General features: G+C 49.7%; 1 protein-coding gene across 3 annotated transcripts in view; it reads right to left on the minus strand.

Moving 5' to 3' along the window:
• ivd (isovaleryl-CoA dehydrogenase) overlaps positions 1–22,483 on the minus strand; it is a 60,260-nt gene extending 37,777 nt beyond the window's left edge. Inside the window, exons 1-6 of one of the 3 annotated variants that reach the window (XM_038783895.1) lie at positions 22,247–22,286; positions 22,067–22,186; positions 16,844–16,933; positions 10,246–10,297; positions 3,610–3,779; positions 2,183–2,276 (exon numbers count right to left, since the gene is read on the minus strand). In XM_038783895.1, the coding sequence (XP_038639823.1) occupies positions 2,183–2,276; positions 3,610–3,779; positions 10,246–10,297; positions 16,844–16,924 (397 nt within the window). In that variant the 5' untranslated portion in view covers positions 16,925–16,933; positions 22,067–22,186; positions 22,247–22,286. Of the gene's footprint in view, positions 1–2,182; positions 2,277–3,609; positions 3,780–10,245; positions 10,298–16,843; positions 16,934–22,066 lie in introns of all 3 variants that reach the window. The other 2 variants (XM_038783887.1, XM_038783903.1) reach the window with 2 other exon arrangements.
• Positions 22,484–23,232: the final 749 nt, after the last annotated feature.

Raw genomic sequence — 23,232 nt, forward strand, 5'->3', positions numbered from 1 at the left:
AGCGGAAGGCCCAACGGCGGCAATGGAGGTTAGATGTGGGGCTATTGGATGAGGCGGCATATGAGTGGGTGAGGACTGCCATTTATGGCTATGTGGAGCTGAACGACACGAGGAAGATCACAGCTGCCACTCTGTGGGAGGCACTTAAGGCAGCAGTCAAGGGGAGTTTATTTTGATCCGAGCGCATAGAGAGAGGGTGGAGCATGAGGAGAGGATGAGGCTGATGGAAGGGATTCTGAGGGTGATGCAGGGGTACTCAGTGGCACCGGAGAAGGGGTTGTTAAGGGAGAGGCAGAGGCTCCAGATGGAGCTTGGGTTAGTGTCCACGGGGAAGGCAGTGGGACAGTTGCAGAGGGTCAGAGGGCCATTGTATGAGTACGGGGAAAAGGCAAGCCAGATGCTGTCCCGCCATTTGAGGAAGCAGGCAGCGGCGAGAGAGATTGGTAGGGTGAGGGATGAAATGGATAAGGGAGTGCCGGCTCCAGAAATGGTGAATAGGGTATTTGAGGCCTTCTATAGGAGGCTGCATGAGTCGGAGCCCTCATCTCGGGAGATGGGGATGCGGTGGTTCCTGGATGGGTTGGAGTTTCCTAAGGTGGAGGAAGAGAGGGTGCAGGGGCTGGGGCCACGATTGGGTTAAGGGATGTGCCAGGTGGCATGAGTGCGATGCAGGCAGAACAGGCCCCGGGGCCATACAATGAGGCGAGAATGGGGGCTGCTCCCCACTCTTTTTTGCAGGCATCCATTTTCCTGATCTTAAAGAAAGATAAGGAACCGGAGCAGTGTGGGTCGTAGTGCCCGATATTGCTGCTGAACTTTGAGGCAAAGTTGTTGGCGAAGGTGCTAACATCGGGAATTGTGGACTCTGTGCCGGAGGTGAAAGGTGAGGACCAGACTGGATTTGTGAAGGTAAGGTAGTTATCAGCAAATTTGCAGAGGCTAATTTGTATACGTAATGTTATTCTGATGCCCTCAGAGGGGCAGAAGATAGAAGCAGTGGTGACAATGGATACGGAGAAGGCTTTTAATCGGGTAGAGTGGGCATATTTGCTGGAGGTGCTGGGCGGTTCGGGTTTGAAAAGGGGTTTGTGAATTGGGTTTGGCTATTGTACAGGGTGCCGGTTGTGAATGCCCTGACGAACCGGATGGGTTTGGGGTACTTTGGGTTACATCGCTGAACGAGATGCCCGCTCTCCCAGTTGCTTTTCGCCTTGGTGATAGAGCCGTTGGCAATGGTGCTTAGGGAGGCAAGGTAATGGAAAGGAAAAGGGATTGAGCAGGGGCTAGGGGGTTGCCGAGCATAGGGTTTTGCTATGTGTGGATGATCTGATGTTATATATCTTGGACCGGGCAGTGGGCAGCATTGGAGGGAGTTTGGGGGAAGTAGGCTGCTTTTCAGGGTACAAGTTGAACGTGGCAAAGAGCGAAGTGTTCCCGATTAATGTTAGAGGGCAGGAGAGGAGGCTGGGGGAGTAACGTTGAAGGTTTTAGGTATTTAGGAATCCAAGTGGCGTGGATTGAACTTGGCCCAATTGGTAGAGGGAATGAAGGTGGTTTTCAAGAGGTGGGATGGGTTGCCGCTATCAGTGGCTGGGCGTGTGCAGACAGTGAAAATAACGGTGCTGCCCAGGTTCTCCCCATCTTTGTTCCCAAGTACTTTATCAGGAAGCTTAACGGGATAATTTTGGGGATTGTGTGTAGGTGGAGGGAGAGGACTAGGCAACTCTGATCACACCTGTTAACATATACTTTCTGGAATAAAGCAATGGAATCAAAGTTTTCCCTGGTCTAGAGTTGAACTGGTCCACCTTCGGAGAGATTGAAGACGTACGAGTGCGTGGAGTTCCTGTTCAGATCAGAAGTGTTCCTTACACTCCCATATAAAAACATTCAAGTCGCCTACAGGGATAATGGTATGATGGAATCAGAGGAGATACTTACAGCAGAATCCAATCTGTAACATTAAGCAATTTCGCGCAAAAATATGGGTAATTTCATGTCATGAACTTGGGCTCGCGAGCAAGCCAGTGACAAGTCGCCAAACGTGTTTCAAAAAGGACTCTCTCCACCAAATAGCAGCAACTTTGATTCCATCGGTCTGGGATGGATTCAAGTTTAGATCGCAAAGGGAACCAGAGACCTAAGCCAGTGTTATGTTCATTGTGTCATTAATTCCACAAACCTTTCTTATCCGCCTTCAACTTCATCGAGACAACATCTGACCCTGCATTCGTTTCACTCATGGCCAGAGCCCCAAAATGGTCACCACTGATTAACTGAAAGGAGAGAAAGCCAATTAAATAGAAGGAAACTCACGTCATGGTCCAACTGCAGTGTAGTGACAAGCACATTCGGAGGCTGCTCCAAGAACCAACTCCGGAATATAACACAATCAATAGATTCCCTTCTAGTTGTAATGTAGTTGCACAAGTGATGGTTGAAAGATTTCTCTTCACTTACAATCTGTTCCAGATTTTAAACCCCGAGTCTCTTGTTTCGAAATAGCTCACCAATCGATATTGTGTTATGTTTGAAGATGCCACTTGCAAGGACACACTTTCTTTTAATCCTTACATTTTTTATTTAGAACCCTGCTACCTTGTCATGTTCCTGCTTTGAACCAGGCTGCCCCTGATACCTTTCTTTCTGAAAAGTTACAGCAACTAGGGATTTTGGGAAACAACCTTTATGGTACTTTGGTTACAATGTCAGATGTGCACCATCTCTGCAGTGTTGTTAATAATGGCTGGTGTCTGGTTAGGCATGTTTTACCAGCCGAATAAGACTGATCATTTGTTGCTTTCATTTATTATATTTAAATCTTGGAATGTAACACCCAGAACACATCATTCCTTGGGAATCACATTATTCCAGAAATAAATGCAGGAGTTGTCGAATGATTGCAATGAGCTGGATATGTGAGACATCAGTTGAACTTTAAATAAAAGTAGGACATCGCTTCTTGGCCTTTTGGCTAAGATCAAGCATTAGTCAAGCCCAAGTTGAGCCTTTTCTTGTCATCTTGGATCTGGTTTGTCTCTCTCTCTTGGAGACCACGAATTGGCTTCAATTTGATTTTGAATTGGTTTTTGGAGCAAGCAATGAGATTGATTAAGGGTTTCCCCCATCCATTCTGCAATTGCCTTTGTAACTTTAAAGATGGGATTTTTAAAAGTGCACATTATACAGTGCACACTGATGCATAAGCAGGAGCTCAAGTCAGGTGATGGAGGCAATATGAAGGCAGGAGCCCACAGTTTGGAGGCAGTTTTATGCTCCTAAACCTCCAGCCGTGTTATGATATGCTGAAGCCAAGCGGAACTGTTTTATCATTAGACAGGACACACTGTAGATCTGGCAATGAAATTCAGATCTGCTAGCTGCTATTGCCACTATATAGGGACTTATATCGGTACTTGCCTGAGTTTGGTATCTATACTATAACTGGACTCAGAGTTTGGGATTAGAAGGCACTGGAGATTATGTCTTGGATACCTCTCTGAAATGTCCTTTATCTAATAAAGGATAATCTGAGAGCAAGAAATACAAAGCATGAACCACTAATTCAACTTAAGCATGACCGGAGCTTTGCGTTACTTGGTGCTATACCTTTGGCAAGTATTTCTTCTTCTGTTTTTCGTTCCCATTCCTCACCAGCTGATTGATGCACAGGTTGGAATGAGCTCCATAACTGAGGCCGATGGCAGCAGACGCACGGCTTATTTCCTCCATAACAAGGACATGATCCAGGTATCCACCTCCTGCCCCTCCATATTCCTCTGTAAGGCATCACAAAGGCAGCTGAGCAAGATCATTACACTCACCGCAACAGGAACAAAATCCTGAACACCTTGCATCAGCCACACGAGCCAAACACTGTAATTACACACACTACTGGTGAGAATGTGAAACGTGCTACTGCATGGAAGAGGTTGAGGTAAATAGCATAAAGGGGAAGCTTGTTAAGTACAGGAGGGAAAAAGGACAAGAAAGGATAGATAGGACAAGGTGAGAAAAGGTGGGCAGAGGCTCACGAGGAGCACAAACAGCATAGACCAATTAGACTGTCAGCTCTGTTCGTGTGCTGTAAATTCGATGTAACCAGAAAAGTACACCTGTAATCATCAGATATTCAAGAATTTTCTGCAACGCCCATGCTAAAAACACTATATGCTCCTCTGCACACATCATACACGCCAAATTAAACACAGAGATTCCAGCCATTTAGTAAACATATTCAATCAACTGCAAAGTGCAAAGTCGCTCCGACATACTACAGTCCAGCTGAATACACCCACTCACACACTCCTAAAAAACACACTAACATGACAAGAGAACATTGTTGCATCAATATACACACTAGTAAAACACACGCAATCATGAATTTGCACACACAAGGCACAGCCAAAGATACACTAAATGCATTGTATTTATAAGCATAAAAATACCATTTAAAAGTTATCAGTCAAAGCTATGGTTAGGACCGAGTGGGGTGGACAAGGTTTTTGAGGCATTTTACTGGATATTGTATGATTCAGAGCTTCCGGTAGGGGATGTTTGGATGAGGCGGTTTTTGGACAGGTTGGAGTTCCCGAGGGTTGAGGAGGTGCACATGCAGGGTCAGGGGTCCTCGATTGGGCTGAGGGACGTAACGGATTGCGTGGGGTAGATGCAGGCAGGGAAGGCCCCAGGTCCAGATGGGTTCCCAGTCAAGTTTGAGAAGAAGTTTGGGTTGGAACTGGGGCCCCTAGTAGTGGAGATGTGAGTCGATAATGAGGGGGAAAACGTCTCCCCACACTGTCTCAGGCTTCAATATCGCTTATTCTAAAGAAGGACAAGGACCCGGAGCAGTGTGGATTGTACCACCAAATTTCACTGTTGTATGTAGATGTGAAGTTGTTGGCAAAGGTGCTGGTGACGCGGATAGAGGATTGTGTGCCGGGTGGGGTGATAGGCAAGGACCAGAAAGGTTTGGTGATGGGACGGCAGTTGTCGGCTAACGTATGGAGGTTGCTTAATGTTATAATGTTGCCCTTGGAGGGCCAAGAAGTGGAAGTGGTTGTGGCAATGGACACGGAGACGGGTCGAATGAGCTTATTTGTTCAAGGTGTTGGGGCGGTTTGGGCAGGGGTTTATGGATTGGGCTCGGCTGCTGTATAAGGCGCCGAAGGCGAGTGTTCAGACGAAAAAGGTCAGTTCGGATTATTTTGAGTTACACCGGGGGACAAGGCAGGGGTGTCCACTCATTTCGCTGTTCTTTGCCCCGGCGATTGAGCCACTGGCATTGGCGCGAAGGGGTTAGAGGGAGTGGAGGGATGAGGGGACGAGTTTTTTTTGTACACGACGACCCCCCCCCCCCCCCCCCAATCACTGCCTTTAATGCCTCCCAGAAAGTAGAGGGTGAGACCATCCCATTCTCATTCAATTCCCTGCACTTCTTTATGACTCTGGATATCTTCCCACAAAACCCAATATCAGACAACAGTCCAACAGTCAGCCTCCATCCCGTGCGCTGCACCCACCAGCCTCCAATATCAAGTCCACCAAGTGCAGCTTGCGGCCAAAAATAACCACCGCCGATTTCTCCACGTTTTGCACCCCACAGGGCAGGGTCCTACCCAAAATAGTAAATCCTCGAGTACACCTTGTGTACCGGGACAGAAAAAGGAAAAGTCCTGACCCCCCCCCCAGATGCATAAACCGCCAGTAATTCCACCCCACCTCCAGTCTCCTCCATGAATGCGGCTAACACCCTCGCCATCACCAAAGGGGCCAGCGATCTTGGCCTGTAGCAGTCCTGTTTCGGATCCAACACACAATTAAAATCCCCCCCACTAAAATCAATCGGTGTATGTCTAACTTCTGTATTGTGGCCAGCAATTGTCCCACAAACTTGACAGCATCCCAATTTGGGGCATACACGTTCACTGACACCACGGCCCTCCCCTCCAGCGTACCTGTAACCATTACGTAACGACATTGGATTAACCAGAACCATCCCCGCCTGGAAACGGACCCTTTTGCTGGCCAGAATTGCCACACCCCGGACTCCACTATCAAATAAGACTGGAAAACCTGGATCACCCAGGCCTTCCGCAACATGGTCTGGTCCCATACCCACAAATGAGTTTCTTGTAGGAGCACCACATGAAATGAAAAATGAAATGAAAATCGCTTATTGTCACGAGTAGGCTTCAATGAAGTTACTGTGAAAAGCCCCTAGTCGCCACATTCTGGCACCTGTCCGGGGAGGCTGGTACGGGAATCGAACCGTGCTGCTGGCCTGCTTGGTCTGCTTTAAAAGCCTGCGATTTAGCCTGGTGAGCTAAACCAGTCCCTATTGTCCCCCAAACCCCTATAAGTGGGGAAAAAAACTCTTGCTGTCTTCACAGGCCCCCACAGGCCCCGCACATTCCAAGTGACTAACGTTGTTGGGGGGTCTCTCACCCAGCCCTCGAGTCAGCCATCCCTACCATGGCGCAATACCGCAGTCCCACCCAAGATGACTTCCAGCCCCACCTCTAGGGTCAAAGAGAATTCCCTAGCCATTGTTAGTTCTCCCTTCCCCCACCGCCTCCCCTACCCATTGTCTCCTCCCTCCCCCTCCAAGCTCGGAGGCTACTTGCCACCTCAACAAAGCCCATCCCCCCACCAAACAAACAAACTAAACGTCAACCCAATCCAACGGGTCGCAGCATCTCCCCCTACTCCAGATCACTAGCCACCCCTTCTCCTTCCCGCTAGTGATGTGGCCTCCACCCAGGGCCCAATAACCCCCCTAAAAACAACAACCACCCTATCCCTCCTGACCCACTCCCCACACCAAAGTACCCAAACTCCAACGTCATTAGCAAGCGTCCCTTCCTTCCAAGCAACATGCCAATCCCCCCCCCCCCCCCCCCCCCCCCCTTTCTGACAGCCCCAACTTCCAAGAAAACAAAAACGTAACAGAAAGAGGCATAAATATACTGTGCAAACATCTCTTTTGCACAAGTCCCCAACAGATCTCCTCAGTCCGGTCCCAACTTCTCTCTGATGAAGGCTTCCGCAGTTGTGGAGTGTCAAAGAAATAATCTTTCAAATCTACTGTGACCCGCAATCGCACCGGGTACACCATCCCAAATTGCATCCCTTTGCTATAAAACACCACCTTCACCTTGTTGAAGGCCGCACGCCTCTTCACCAGTTCAGTTCCAATGTCCTGATATATCTGTACCATGTGCCCATCCCAATCAATATTACAGTTATTTTTCACCCACTCCAAGACCCTCTCCTTCCTCTTGTAGCTGAAAAGCGAATAACCGCCCGCAGTGGCTCATGGACCTTGGATTCTGTCAGAGTGCCGATGAGCACTATCCAACTCCAGAAGAGAGAACAACTCATCCCCTCCCACCAGCCGAGAAAACATTTCCGAGAAGTACTCAGTCGACTTAGAGTCCTCCACTCCCACTGGCAGCCCCACCATCCTGAGGTACAACCGCCTAGACCTGTTCTCAAGATTCTCCACTTTTAACCTCAGGCCCTTTTTGCTCTCCGCCACGAGCAGCAACTCCACTTCCAATGAGGCAAACCGCCCCTCATGCTGCAACAAGGCCTCCTCCATACCCTTCACAGTCTTACCCTGGAGCACCTTAAGAGTTATTTCCTAGCTGCTCGCGAATGGGACCCAGTGCCTCCTCGCCAGTGGCTTTATCTCCTTGTCCTGCCGCTCGAACTGCCACATTTTCCAGCTCCTGCGCATCACCACAGCCAGCGGGCCTAACGTAACAGCAGCCATCTTCAATCCCTCAGGCTTTATCGACAGGCTACCCTCCTAGGCTTTCTTCATATTGGGCTCATCTGGTGATGTTTTCGACATGTTGCCATTAGGAAAAAAATTCTCTGAATCAACTAACTGGGTTTGGACGCTAAAATCCACTGAAACAACATGTGAAGGGATCAAAAACAAAGACCCTGCCAGGAGCCAGGGTGACTAGGCTTTCACATGACGTCACCAGACGTCCGCATGATGTTATAGCACTGCAAATTCATTCTATTTTCTTAAAAATAAGAGCAGTAACATGCAAAATAGACACCACTACAACGTCTTAATCTAAAAAGCAAACACAAAACCACATTGGCTAAATATCTTCACCGCACCAGCCCAATGTACATACTAATTCTAGAGTTCCACATTATTTTCCTGCATGAAGTTCCACAAGTAGTACAAAGTCAGTCACACCCTATGATTTGCAACATAGTCCAAGAGGTTGATCGGGGATTTGGGAGGGACATCACAGGCAGGTCTTTGCTTTCCCAGTCTGTACTGCACACTACTGTGATGTCACCCATTTTAACAGTAAGATATTTTTTCTCCTTGTTTTGAAGATATGAATTCATGCGTGGCACTCTAGTAGTCATAATGCCATTCCAAAATGGCAGCAGGAGCATTTAAGTTTGGTTTGAAAAATTCCAGAGTTAAAGCTGTAACATGAAGTTATAGGATTATGGCAAAAACTCATGAATGAATTTCCTTTAGGGAACAAATACGAACGTCCTTACCCAGTCTTCAATACATATGACACCACTGTGCTGACTTCTAATTGCCCCCTGAAGTACTCCAACAAGCCACTCAACTGTATCAAACTGCGAGTGGTTAAAGAAGGTGGCTCAATATCACCATCCCACGCAAGTAGGGAAGGACAATAAATGTCGGCCTTGCCTGCAACACTCACATCCTAAGAACTAATATTTGTTTAAACGTTGGGGTAAAGTTGCACAGTTGCTGGCTGTCTTCCAGTACTTCATTCAAGTAGTCCTTCTTTATGCAAAGACAATGAATATTGGGTGGCTATTTAGCCTGAATCATCTGCTAAGTATAAATATATGTAGAGAATGATACAGCACAAAAGGCGGCCACTCAGTCCATCCTGTCTATGCTGGCTGCCTGAAAGAGATATCCAGTTAGTCCCACTCCTCTGCTTTTAACCCATAGCTTTGTTATTTCTTTTTCACGTATATCTCCAGTGCTCTTTTAGCACTTACTATTGAATTTGCAACCCTTTTTGGGAAGTGTATTCCAAAACACAACAACTTTCTGAATAAAAAACTTATTTTCGTCTTCTCCCTGATCTCTATGACTGAGTACTACACTGGGCAATGCATTTGCATCCAGATATTTGGATGCACCAAGTTTTTTAAACGTTTTTTCAGAGCAAAAGGTAACAATTTTAATTTGGCATGTTCAATTGACAATTGTTCAATATATTACAGGCGGATGCCCACGGAATCTAGAATGCTTACAGTGCAGAAGGCGGCCATTTGGCCTATCGAGTCTGAACCGACCCTCTGAAAGAGCACCCCGGCACCTCAATCCCCCAACCTATCCCCGTAACCCCACCAAGGGGCAATTTAGCACAGCCACTCCACCTAACCCACACATCTTTGGACGGTGGGAGGAAACCGGAGCACCCGGAGGAAACTCACACAGACACGGGAAGAATATGCAAACTCCACACAGACAGTCACCCGAGGTCGGAATTGAACCTGGGTCCCTAGGGCTGTGAGGCAGCAGTGCTAACCACCGTGCCTTATATTAAAACCTCTAAGAGCACTTCACATGACTGATTCATTTTGGCACAAGTTAATTACCTTGTCCCAGGCAAATTACAATTAATCTGTTCCACTGACGATTATTTATCTGTGGAGATATTAAATCTGGTCAGAACAGCAATTCATAGATCTTTACTGTCCATGAGACGGTCAGAAGAGAGCGACCCTTGGTGTGACAACTCGTTCAAGGGACTCCTCTTGACAATGTGGCACTCCCCAAGTGCTGGACTGAAGTCTCAATCAAAATTGTGTAACTGGGCACCGAGAACCATATCACCATTCCATCACTGCAGCTGGATTAAAGTCATGGAACTCTCGTCCAAACCACACTGCGCTGTACCTACACCAGGTGGACTTCAGTGCTTCAAGGCAGAGACCCACCGCCGGCTTCTCAAGGTTAATTATGGATGGGCAACAAACGCTGGCCTTGCCAGCGATGCTCATATCCCACAAAATAATACAAAGTTGGCATAACATTATGTGCAAACCTAGAAAGCGAGTAGACCATTTGGCTCTATGACCCTGCTCAACAAGATCATGGCCGATCTTCTACTTCAACCCCACCTTCGCACACCATCCCCATATCCCCTGGAATAGTTAAAATTACTGCTATGCAAAGCAAAACTGACGGAAGCTGACGCTATCAAAACTCACCAGGTGCAGTGATCCCTAGAACTCCAAGCTCACCAAGCTGCTTCCAGAACTCCTAAACACCAAAGAAGCAACATAGTGGTAAATTATGAGAAGAGTTTGCTAACAAATCTAAACTGTGCCATACACTGATGCATAAACCACTCTTGTAGGGGATGCAGACATGTGGGATTTGCACACAATATTCTTCAACACATTGTTGAACATTAAGGAACAAGTTGCAGTTTAATATTAAGTAATTAAACAGTTGACGTAAAGGATATTTGTACAGTAGGAGTTATGGGCATTTACTGAGGGGTTCAGATAGTGTATGTTCAGAATAACAGATGGTTCAGAGTGAGTTACAGAATGCAGTTTAATGAAGTAGTTGAGAACAAAAATGAGACGGGATAGTTCGAGAAAAGCTATTTGTTGCTGTGTGTGTGGGGTGAGGGGGATAAATGCGAAAAGAGCGAAAAGCACTTCCAGGAAAAAGAGGCAACTGCAAACAATAAAATCCTTGAACTGATGCAAGAGCAACACTCCCTCTGTAAAACAGGATAAAGAGATTGGTGTCTCCATAAACATGGAGCAAATGAGAGAAGAATACTTTGATAAAACCAGGGATGGAGGAGAAGAGATTACCACAATGAAGTGGAGCCTGAGGAATGAAAGCGGCTCCCATCAAACAGAGCAGAGGCCGGGGGGGGGGGGGGGGGGGGGGGGGGGGGGTGTACCCACACATGTTCTGGTCGTGCCCCAAGTTGGTAAGTTTCTGGGTCTCCTTCTTTAGCACCATGTCAGGGAGACTTAATGTTGATCTGGGGCCGTGTACGTTGGTGGCCATTTTCAGGGTATGATACTCGCAGTGCTGCAGATTGGGGTGAAGCTGGTGTCCTTGCCTTCTCCTCATTAATAGCCCAAAGATGCATTCTGCTTGGGTGGAGAAGGTCAAGTACATCATTAGGGGGTTGGTCGAAAGGTTCTACCTATATGGCACCCATCGATTTCCTTTTTTAAAGAGTTATTCACCGTCAGTTCCTAAGGGGTTTAGTTAATGTTGGAGGGTTAAGTTAACTGGGGTCCTTGATTGTAATATTTTTGCATTGAAACTTGAATGAACTGTTTTATATTATTTTGTTTATAATTAAAATCTGTCAATAAAAATATTTTTTAAAAACAGAGCACGCAGGAGGGAAAGAGGGTGAAGTGCCTCCATCAAATAGGCAAGAGGGAGTGAAGATTGCATCCATGTATTTAAATACAGTGAGGGTACTGATAGGAGGGAAGAACATATTGGGTGATGTGGTTGGGCATGAGAAGGAAGCTCACAGGACCAGTGGCCATACTAATGTACAAGTTAAATAGAGAAAGACAAGATCATAGAAGAGAGATCAGAATGGCTATACAATGAGAGATGGGCAGCACAGCAGCACAAGTGGATAGCACTGTGGCTTCACAGCGCTGGGGTCCCAACTTCGATTCCCCCACTTGGTCACCGTCTGTGTGGAGTCTGCACATTCTCCTCGTGAGTGCGTGGGTTTCCTCCCACAGTCCAAAGACATGCAGGTTAGGTGGATTGGCCATGATCAATTGCCCTTTTTGTGTCTAAAAAGGTTAGGAGGGGTTATTGGGTTCCGGGGATGGGGTGGGAGTGAGGGCTTAAGTGGGTCAGTGCAGACTCGATGGGCCAAATGGCCTCCTTCTGTACTGTAAGTTTTATGTTCTATGAGAGATCTTTTCAACTATCCTGTCGAGGAGTAAGAGAAAATTCTAACCAGATATAGGAGCATTTTGCGAGGTTTAAGAGCTTTTGAGGGGAAAACCTATGTTTGGCACAAAGGAGGAAATCAAGGGCACGATTCAAAAGCCACTCTGCGCCGGAAAAGCAGCTCACTGCGGCATAGCATGGCCAATAAAAGACGATCGACCCTGCTCCTGGGAAATACCCAGCTCGCAATACCTTGCAAGATCCAACGGAATCTAGCGAGATGTTGCAATGTAAATCCTGCCCATTGTGGGTTCACTTGTTGGCAAATCTGCATATTAGAGCGAGACAGTCTCACTCTTATATTCAGATTCCCGCGATATCCGAGGCTTTGGGATTCATCCCCATCACCTCAGAGACCTTCATAGAATCATTGAATTTACAATGCAGGAGGTCATTCGGCCCATTGAGTCCGCACTGACCCTTGGAAAGAGCACCCTACCCAAGCCCACACCTCCACCCTATCCCCGTAACCCAGTAACACCACCCAACCATTTTGGGCACTAAGAGCAATTTAGCAAGGCCAATCCACCTAACCTGCACATCTTTGGACTGTGGGAGGAAACCGGAGCACCTGGAGGAAACCCACGCTGAAAAGGGGAGAACGTGCAGACTCTGCACAGACAGTGAACCAAGCCGGGAGTCGAACTTGGGACTCTGGAGCTGTGAAGCAACTGTGCTGACCACTGTGCTACCGTGCTGCCCCCACAAATGGAGACCAGACGGAACGGTACTCGTGGGGATCTCCCAGGGGATGGGAAGCCCCCAGCTGCATATCCTTTGGGCAGGGTGGTGCCCCAGCACGGGTGCCAGCTTGGCAATCCAAGCTGCCCAGGTGGCATTGCCAGCTGGCATGGGCACTGCCGGGGGAAGCCCCATGTGGGTGTTGGGGCCGGGGGCTCTCCTGTAGTGCGTTTGGAGGTCGGGGAGCGTTTCGGGGGCCTCTGAGATGATGTTCCAATCTCTCACTATACTGGGGAGTTCTAGCGAGCAGAACCTCCCACTGGACAAAATGAGGCTATGCACGGCTGAGGCTGCGCATTCCCCATTGAGGCCCCTTGTACAACATGAGATGCACTGAATAGCCATGTGTTTCTCAGCACTGCGAGTGCCAGGAAACACATGGCTGAACACACTCGCTATGGAACTTTGTTCCCATTTGGATGAACATAGAACATAGAACAGTAGAGCACAGAACAGGCCCTTCGGCCCTCGATGTTGTGCCGAGCTTTGTCCGAAACAAAGATCAAGCTATCCCACTCCCTGTCATTCTGGTGTGCTCCATATGCCTATCCAATAACCATTTGAATGTTCCTAAAGTGTCCGACTCCACTATAAGTAAATCCAGTTTGGAAATAAAAGCTGATTGGTCCCACTTTCTCAATGCAGCATGAGTTTGTAGAATAGAAAGAATTAACTTTATTTACAATAACATATATATACAACAGCAGCAGTACTCCCTTGCTGCTCACTCCTCTCTAGCTGGTTCCATACTGGCCAGTTCTATTTATGGAGGGACTCTGCTAATGATTTCTCCGTCCCCCCTCATTGGGGAAGCTCATATTCCCCAAGTATTGTGGGATTGCTATTAGTCCCCAGCCAGTGGTAAACAGGCAGGTTATAACAAAATACCTGAAGGAGATAAAACTGCTGGGATATGTAGAAAGAGTAGGGGTGGGTGGGACTAATTGGATTGCTCTTCATGAGAACTGGCACAGAATTGGCTTCCTTTTGTGCCTCACTGTTCTGGGATTCTATGAAACAGGAAGTGACTAAAATACACAAGTAGGCCAATATCTGAAAGGGAAAACACAAGGTTGAAATTTGTGTAGGAACTTGCCTGTAGAACATTGCCAGGTAAAGTTTACAAGATTAACATACTACTGCTGTCTCAGCTCATCTTATGGTCATGCATGTCTTGTTACCTCTAGACCTAGCTATTCCAATACTGTCCTGGTCAGCATCCCACATTCTATCCTATCTCAACTTGAGGGCCAAAACTCTGCTGCTTACGCCCTTATTCGCACCAAGCCCTCTTCACTTATCATTCCTGCTCTCACTGACCTATATTGGCTTCTGACCACGCAAACCCCAATTTTAAAATTCTCATTTTTGTTTTTCTAATCCCTCCGTGGTCTTGTCTCCTCTCTATCTCTGTAATTTCCTCCAGCTCCACAACCCTCCGAGATACCTGCCTTCACCTAATTCTGGTCTCTAGGACAACCCGAAATCGTGCCCCAGGTTTCCTGGGAATCCACTTTAGCAAGAATGTAAATGTGCGTTTGGTTTGAGAATAGAGATGACAGTGAGGTTAGGGTATAAAGATACGGAAAAGGGTTGAGCCAAGGATAAGAACTGGTAGCAGTTCATTACACTTGGAAACAATACAAAGATACTGTGAAGGATATAGAAGAGATCAAGATACAGAGATTCAGTTGATGCACTGCCAGCACGGAGGATTTTGAGTGCTAAGGGCCTGTATAATCTGAAGGAAGCTGTTGAATGTATAATGCAATCATCAGCAAAAACGTGGATAGATTTGGAAGATGAGAGCAGACCGTTAATGATAGGAAGGAACAGAGGGGGAGAACACAGATCCCTGAAGAACCACTTAATTAATGGAAAGAGAGTCAGAGGATAAGCTTTTCATTACAGCAATTTTCAATTACAGCATATAGACAGGAACCTTGATTGCAATGACCTTAAGCTGTACGGTGACTTGTTTAGAAGAGCTTGTTACAAAAGCTGTTAAAAGTTCTCGAACTATTAAAGGTAATGACAGCTAATTCACAAAAGTATTCAAGAGACAGTTCAACAGGAGTATTACAAGTGTAAAGACCAGGGCAAAACCACACCAGGAATCACTGAGTGGGCCAGAAGTTTTAAAATGATTGACAATTTGAAAGTGAACAGTAGTTTTTGAGTTCTAGAATCAATGCAGAAACAAACCGATGATTCTGTGGCCACAGATGTGAATCAAGGAGGATGTGCTTTTCCAGGGTCAAGGGTGTCATTGAACAGTTGCAGATCACCCGGAGGTGGGAGAATGAACAGTCAGCATTTGTGGTCCACATTGGTACCAATAACATAGTTAGGAAGGGGGATATGGTCATGCAGTCAGAATTTAGACTTGGAGGTTAATCATCACGGCGCCAGGACATCACTGCAGGACTTCCTTAGGGTAGTGCCCTACCACTTTCAGCTGCTTCATTATAATAATCGCTTATTGTCATAAGTAGGCATTGATTAAGTTAGTGTGAAAAGCCCCTAGCCGCCACATTCCGGCGCCTGCTCGGGGAGGCCAGTACGGGAATTGAACCCGCGCTGCTGGCCTTGTTCTGCATCACAAGCCAATTGGTTAGCCCACGGAGCAAAACCAGCCTCTAGACCAATAATCTTCCTTCCACCAGAAGGTCAGAAGTGAGGATTTTCGCTGTTGATTACACAATGTCCAGCGCCACTCCGTAAAAAGCAGTCTTGACCAGATGCAGTAAGACCTGGTCAATATCCAGGCTTGGGCTGACAAGTGGCAAGTAATATTTGTCCCATACAGTGCCAGGCAATGACCATCTTCAACAAGAGATGATTTAAATATCACCCCTTCACATTCATAGATACATAGAACATACAGTGCAGAAGGAGGCCATTCGGCCCGAGTCTGCACCGACCCACTTAAGCCCTCATTTCCACCCTATCCTCATAACCCAATAACCCCTCCTACCCTTTTTGGACACGAAGGGCACAAATTTATCACGGCCAATCCACTTAACCTGCACGTCTTTGGACTGCGAGAGGAAATCGGAGCACCCGGAGGAAACCCACGCAGACACGGGGAGAACGTGCAGACTCCGCACAGACAGTGACCCAGCGGGGAATCGAACCTGGGACCCTGGCGCTGAGAGGCCACAGTGCTAGCCATGTGTGCTACCGTGCTGCCCTACCATTACCGTTGCTGAATCCTCACTATCAACATCTAGAGGGTTACCCGACCACAAACTGAACTGGACTAGCCATATAAATACAGGAGTGTGATGGACTACCCTCCACTTGCCTGGATGAGTGCAGCTCAAACATCACTCAAGAAGATCGACACCATCTGGGACAAAGCAGCCCACTGGATTGTTCCCCCTTCCACATACATTCAAACCCTCCTCCACTAACGAACTGTGGCAATAGTGTTTACCATCTACTGCAAGCACTGCAGGAACTCACCAGGGTTCCTTAAGCAGCAACTTCCAACCCTACGACCACTACCATCTAAAAGGAGAAGAGCAGCAGATACCTGGGAACTCCACCATTTGAATGTTCCCTTTCAGATCACTCAGCATCCTGACTTAGAAATATATCAATCCTTCACTGTCGCTGGGTCAAAATCCTGGAATTTCCTCAAATCACGAGGGGTCTAGACAGAGTAGGTAGGCAAAAACTGTACCCATTGGTGGAGAACCAGAGAGAATAGATTTAAAGGAATTTGCAAGAGAAACAACATCAACATGAAGAAGGATTTACTCATGCAGTGAGCGGCTAGAATCTGGAGGGTGCTGCCCGAGTGTGGTGGAGGCAGGGTCAATTGAGGCAATCAGGAGGGAATTGCATCATTATCTGAAAAGGGAGAATCTGCAGAGCTATGTGAAAAAAAGAAATAATATATTACTTGAAAACAGAAAACCAAATAGGATAGAGGAACAAAGGGATTTGGAAGTGTAAGTCCACAAATCACTAAAAGTTGTAACTTTGGTTCTTCTTAATCAATGGGAACTTTGATATATTCGATTTTAACCATGTCTAGTTTTAAACTTTCAGCTGTAAGGAATGATTCATACACGGGGCATGAGCTACACAGTGTGGACGTACCTTCAAATTTGGGAAGTAATTCTTCTCGTCAATCTCCTGGGCTTTTGGAGCAAGGTGCTCCTGACAGAATTTCTCAACCATTTGACGAAGCTAATGAGCAAAAAAGGAAAAGGCAAAGCAATAGTACCAATACTGAAGTTTAATGGTTGTTTAAAAAACTCAGAGTTTTATCTTTAACGTCTATGCGGAGTGAGAGGGGAAGAACCGACTGGGCAAATCACACTGCATTGAATGGAAGTCTAGGTTTATCAATCATCTCGCTCAATCAAGCATCTCCCTAAAATTACTCATCCTGGAACTCTCTACCTACAGCATCCCTGCCCCCTAAAGATTACTCATGATATTCCAGTTTTATAAATTAAAAGGAAGATGGAACACAGTGAAGGCACATGGGCTGAACTGCCTCTGCTATGTAACCATTCGGAGCATTACTGGTGCAGGATAGCATCAAGGAGAGGCAGGAGGCAAGGTGGGGAGGCGGCGGTTTGGTGGGGGCGGGGGGAGGAGGCGGGGCGGGGGGAGGGGGCGGGACGGGGGGAGGGGGCGGGACGGGGGGAGGGGGCGGGGGGAGGGGGCGGGGCGGGGGGAGGAGGCGGGGCGGGGGAGGAGGAGGGGGCGGGGCGGGGGGAGGGGGAGGAGGCGGGGGGGGGAGGAGACGGGGCGGGGGGAGGAGACGGGGGGGGGGGGAGAGAGGAGACGGGGGGGGGGCAGGAGACGGGGGTGGGGGAGAGACGGGGTGGGGGCAGGAGACGGGGTGGGGGGCAGGAGACGGGGTGGGGGGCAGGAGAGGGCGGTGGGGGGCAGGAGACGGGGGGGGGGCAGGAGACGGGTGGGGGGCAGGAGACGGGGGTGGGGGCAGGAGACGGGGGTGGGGGGCAGGGACGGGGGTGGGGGGGGGGGGGGGGCAGGAGACGGGGGGTGGGGGGCAGGAGACGGGGTGGGGGGCAGGAGACGGGGGGGGCAGGAGACGGGGTGGGGGCAGGAGACGGGGTGGGGGGCAGGAGACGGGGCGGGGTGGGGGGCAGGAGACGGGGTGGGGGGCAGGAGACGGGGTGGGGGGCAGGAGACGGGGGGTGGGGGCAGGGACGGGTGGGGGGCAGGAGACGGGGTGGGGGGCAGGAGACGGGGTGGGGGGCAGGAGACGGGGGTGGGGGGGGCAGGAGACGGGGTGGGGGGCAGGAGACGGGGGGGGGAGGGGGAGGAGACGGGGGGGGGGGCAGGAGACGGGTGGGGGGCAGGAGACGGGGTGGGGGCAGGGAGACGGGGGGGGGGCAGGAGACGGGGTGGGGGGCAGGAGACGGGGTGGGGGGCAGGAGACGGGGTGGGGGGCAGGAGACGGGGTGGGGGGCAGGAGACGGGGTGGGGGGCAGGAGACGGGGTGGGGGGCAGGAGACGGGGTGGGGGGCAGGAGAGGGGTGGGGGGAGGAGACGGGGGGGGGGGCAGGAGACGGGGTGGGGGGCAGGAGCGGGGTGGGGGGCAGGAGACGGGGTGGGGGGCAGGAGACGGGGTGGGGGGCAGGAGACGGGGTGGGGGGCAGGAGACGGGGTGGGGGCAGGAGAGGGGGTGGGGGGCAGGAGACGGGGGGGGGGCAGGAGACGGGGTGGGGGGCAGGAGACGGGGTGGGGGGCAGGAGACGGGGTGGGGGGCAGGAGGGGGTGGGGGGGAGGAGACGGGGCGGGGGGAGGAGACGGGGCGGGGGGGAGGAGACGGGGCGGGGGAGGAGACGGGGCGGGGGGAGGAGAGGGGGGGGGGAGGAGACGGGGCGGGGGGAGGAGACGGGGCGGGGGGAGGAGACGGGGCGGGGGGAGGAGACGGGGGGGGGAGGAGACGGGGGCGGGGGAGGAGACGGGGCGGGGGGAGGAGACGGGGCGGGGGGAGGAGACGGGGCGGGGGGGGAGGAGACGGGGCGGGGGGAGGAGACGGGGCGGGGGGAGGGAGACGGGGCGGGGGGGAGGGAGTACGGGGCGGGGGGGAGGAGAAGGGGCGGGGGGAGGAGACGGGGCGGGGGGAGGAGACGGGGCGGGGGGGAGGAGACGGGGCGGGGGGGGGAGGAGACGGGGCGGGGGAGGAGACGGGTGCGGGGAGGACGGCGTGGGGCAGGGGCCGGGGGGGGGAGGAGACGGGGCTGGGGGGAGAGGAACGGGGGGGAGGAGGCGAGAAGGGGGGGGAGAGGATGTGGGTGGTGGGGAGGAGGCGGGTGGGGGGGGGTGCAGGTGGTGGGGAGGAGGCGGGTGGGGGGGGGGAGAGGAGACGGGGTGGGGGAAAGGAGGCGAGTATGGGGGGGAGAGGATGTGGGTGGTGGGGTGGAGGCGGGTGGGGGGCAGCGGCGCCAGCAGGTAATCACAGAACCTGTGGATGAGGGAAATAATTGAATCATAGAGAACAGGCTTCACAAATGTTTTTAAAGTTTTATATTGTGGCCCTCTGAACAAACATTTTGAATTTTCAACCTGCAACAAAGTGATTAATATATAAAAGTGGGTCTCAAAGGAGCTGTTATGAGCAACCCTTAGTAAACCAAGCATAGAGGGCATTCTGACATTCAAGAAAGTTCAGGGGTCAGTTGCCACAGCAGCCAATGACAAACTTCAAACAAGAGCCGCCCTACAACCAATGAAAATATTCTGCAGGCTGCAGAATGATTTGAAAAAAACCCTTCACTTACCTCAACACTCCTGACTATTCAGTCAAGGTCATAACCCAGTTCTCTAATCAACTACCTAAAAATCACAATCCAAAAATGATACATCTATGTTTATACTATTTTTTAAAAATAAATTTAGAGTACCCAATTCATTTTTCCAATTAACGGGCAATTTAGCGTGCCCAATCCACCTACCTTGCACATTTTGGGTTGTGGGGGCGAAACCCACACAAACACGGGGAGAATGTGCAAACGCATGACAGGGAGTGGGTTAGCTTGATTTCGGACAAAGCTCGGCACAACATTGAGGGCCGAAGGGCCTGTTCTGTGCTGTACTGTTCCACACGGACAGTGACCCAGAGCCTGGATCGAACCTGGGACCTCGACGCCGTGAGGCTGCAGTGCTAACCGCTGTGCCACCGTGCTGCCCTTTATACTATTTTGAAAATAAATTTAGACTACCCAATTCTTTTTGTTCCAATTAAGGGGCAATTACCATGGCCATGCCACCCACCCTGCACATCTTTGGGTTGTGTGAGTGAGACCCACGCAAACACGGGGAGAATGTGCAAACTCCCACACGGATAGTGGCCCGGGGTCGGAATCGAACCTGGGTCCTCGGCACCATGGTCCCAGGTTCGATTCCCGGCTTGGGTCACAGTCTGTGTGGAGTCTGCACATTCTCCCTGTGTCTGCGTGGGTTTCCTCCGGGTGCTCCGGTTTCCTCCCACAAATTCTGAAAGACATGGCGTTAGGTCAATTGGATATTTGGAATTCTCCCACTGTGTATCCTAACAGGCGCCAGAATGTGTCGACTAGGGGCTTTTCACAGTAACTTCATTGCAATGTTAATGTAAGCATACTGGTGACAATAAAGATTATTATTTTATTATGAGGCAACCCTGCTGACCACTGCACCACCGTGCCACCTTATGTTTATACAATTTTTAATGTATTTATTTGACCTTGCCCCAATTTTCATCCTGCTTAAAAATATATAATGTCATAAAGGTGTTACAGTAAGTTGGAGGGTTGAACTCCACATAACCCAAGTCTTGATTTGGCAAGATCACGGTTACTGTGTATTCTAGGAAGGCTTGTGTTTCCCATGCAAAAACCTTACTAGCAACACTCAATTATAAGTCATTTTTAAAAAATATATCCTGAATATCAGGCCCCATCTGCCTGAGCTGCATTTGGTTCCTCCTGGCTATTTGCTATTTTCCCGTGTCATAGAGATCTACAGCACAGAAAAGGCCCTTTGGCCCATCGCACCTGCGCCAGTTAAAAACCACATAAATACCAAATCTGTAAAGCTCGATGGTGCCCCATTGGGAAGGTAGGGTCTCCTTGCTGAGTACAGCTTTCCAGGCACCACTGCGGAGTAACTCAATCAAATAAATATTTATCACTTAAGAGACTAGGTAAAAAGCAATTTGGCTCTGAATGGGCGTCATGGCCAAGATGTTTCCAGCTGTGACAACCATTTGCTAATACTTCTTTGAACTTAGTGTACTGAGTTTGCTGGTCACAATGTAGTCTCCTGTACATAGGAGACCATACACAGATTTGAGATCCCTTTGCAGAACACCTCCATTCAGTCCGCAAGCATATCCATGAGATTGCTGATCATATTAATTCTTCCTCCCATTCCCACTCTGACCGCTCTGTCCTTGACCTCCTACATTGTTCCAATGAAGCTCAAGGAACATCACCTCACTTTACTATAGACACTTTACAACCTTCTGGCTCAACACAGGTTCAGCTATTTCTGATCATAACCCCTGCTCCCATTTATTCAGTGGGAACTGTGATATGTTCTCCCTATTTACACCTCTCCTGGATCCATTTATTTCTTTATTTGTCCTGTTAACATTGTCTCCTAACAGTACTGTGAATATACCTACACAACATGAACTGCAGTGGTTCAAGAAAGTGGCTCACCACCACCTTCTCAAGGGCAATTGGATGGGTAATAAATGTTAGCCTAACCAGCAATGCCATATTCCTTCAACAAATGTTTTTAAATTCCTTTTGCCAGTTCATCTTTCTTGCTCATCCTTCCAAACTATCAGACCTTCCTTCCCTTTTGTTATTTTTCTCTTCCCCCACCTCTGTACTTGCTGAAAACCTACAGTATTATATTTCTAACTTTCTCTAGTCCTGATGAAGGATCATCGACTGAAGCATTAACTTCATTCTCCCTCCTGAGATTATGTCTGTTTTGCTGGCAACTTCCAACATTTTCTATTTTGTTATCTAGTATCACCCATTTACCCAAGTTTGGTTACTTCCAAGCCTCTGCTCAGCTGTCAATAACCTGCCTCAGGTTAGCAGCTGATTATTTAACTCAAGTTAGTTCCCGGTTATCTGACTCTAGCAGCTGAATACCTGACTCTGGCTCACCCTTTTCCGGTTAGCAGCTAGTTACCTGACTCTGGCTACCTTTCCGGTTAGCAGCTAGTTACCTGACTCTGGCTATCTTTCCAGTTAGCAGCTAGTTACCTGACTCTGGCTACCTTTCCAGTTAGCAGCTAGTTACCTGACTCTGGCTACCTTTCCAGTAGCAGCTGGTTACCTTTCTGGTTAGCAGCCAGGTACCCGACTCTGGTGACCTTTCTGGTTAGCAGCTGGTTACCTTTCTGGTTAGCAGCCAGGTACCCGACTCTGGTGACCTTTCTGGTTAGCAGCTGGTTACCTTTCTGGTTAGCAGCCAGGTACCCGACTCTGGTGACCTTTCTGGTTAGCAGCTGGTTACCTGTCTCTGCTCCTCGGTCAGCCCGTTAATCACATCATCGACGGAATGTAGGCTGCTCTGGAGCCTGTGACCGGGGCAGAGGGCTCGGAGCTCGGCCTGCCGCCGACTGAGTGTCAGCAAAGGGCCACGGAGCACACGGAGAGCTGCCATGGCCAAGTACCAGAGGCCGGGAGCTCCGTTCAGGACAACGGGGTTCAAGACAACCCTCAGTCCCCCAAACACTTCCGGATACGGAATACCCCGGACCCAAAGAGCTGGGGCACAACCAGCCTCACTTCCTGTAACATGTTGTGAGGGAGCGTGGACTTTTCTGAAGTAAATTTATGTTGGAATCGAAACATTAAATATCTTTCTCTCTCCACAGATGCTGCTGAGGAATTCTAACAGGTTTAATTCATAGAGCGATATCCTGGCCCCAGCGCGGAGCGGCAGACAGGGTCTCTCCTGGCCCCAGCGCGGAGCGGCACTCTGGGGCCTCCTCCTTGCCCTAGCGCGGAGCGGCACTCTGGGGCCTCCTCCTGGCCCTAGCGCGGAGCGGCACTCTGGGGCCTCCTCCTGGCCCTAGCGCGGAGCGGCACTCTGGGGGCCCCTCCTGGCCCCAGCGTGGAGCGGCAGACAGGGTCTCTCCTGGCCCCAGCGCGGAGCGGCAGACAGGGTCTCTCCTGGCCCCAGCGCGGAGTGACACTCTGGGGCACCCCCCTGGCCCCAGCGCGGAGCGGCAGTCTGGGCCCCTCCTGGCCCCAGCGCAGAGTGGCAGCCCAGCTCCACTTAAAGATAAAAGCAAATTACTGCGGATGCTGGAATTTTGAAACGAAAAAGAAAATCTCAGCACGTGTGGCAGCATCTGTAGGGAGAGAAAAGAGCTAAACGTATGGTCAGTTTGTGTACCTGCGTCAAGCCTTCTTGGGTTAATTGAAGAGGGCTATTCATTCATGTTCACCCTGATAATTTAATGTTATGTCATTCACCACACTCACGCACACAAA

This window comes from Scyliorhinus canicula, chromosome 2, assembly GCF_902713615.1.
Source record: "Scyliorhinus canicula chromosome 2, sScyCan1.1, whole genome shotgun sequence".
Taxonomy (NCBI): Eukaryota; Metazoa; Chordata; class Chondrichthyes; order Carcharhiniformes; family Scyliorhinidae; genus Scyliorhinus; species Scyliorhinus canicula.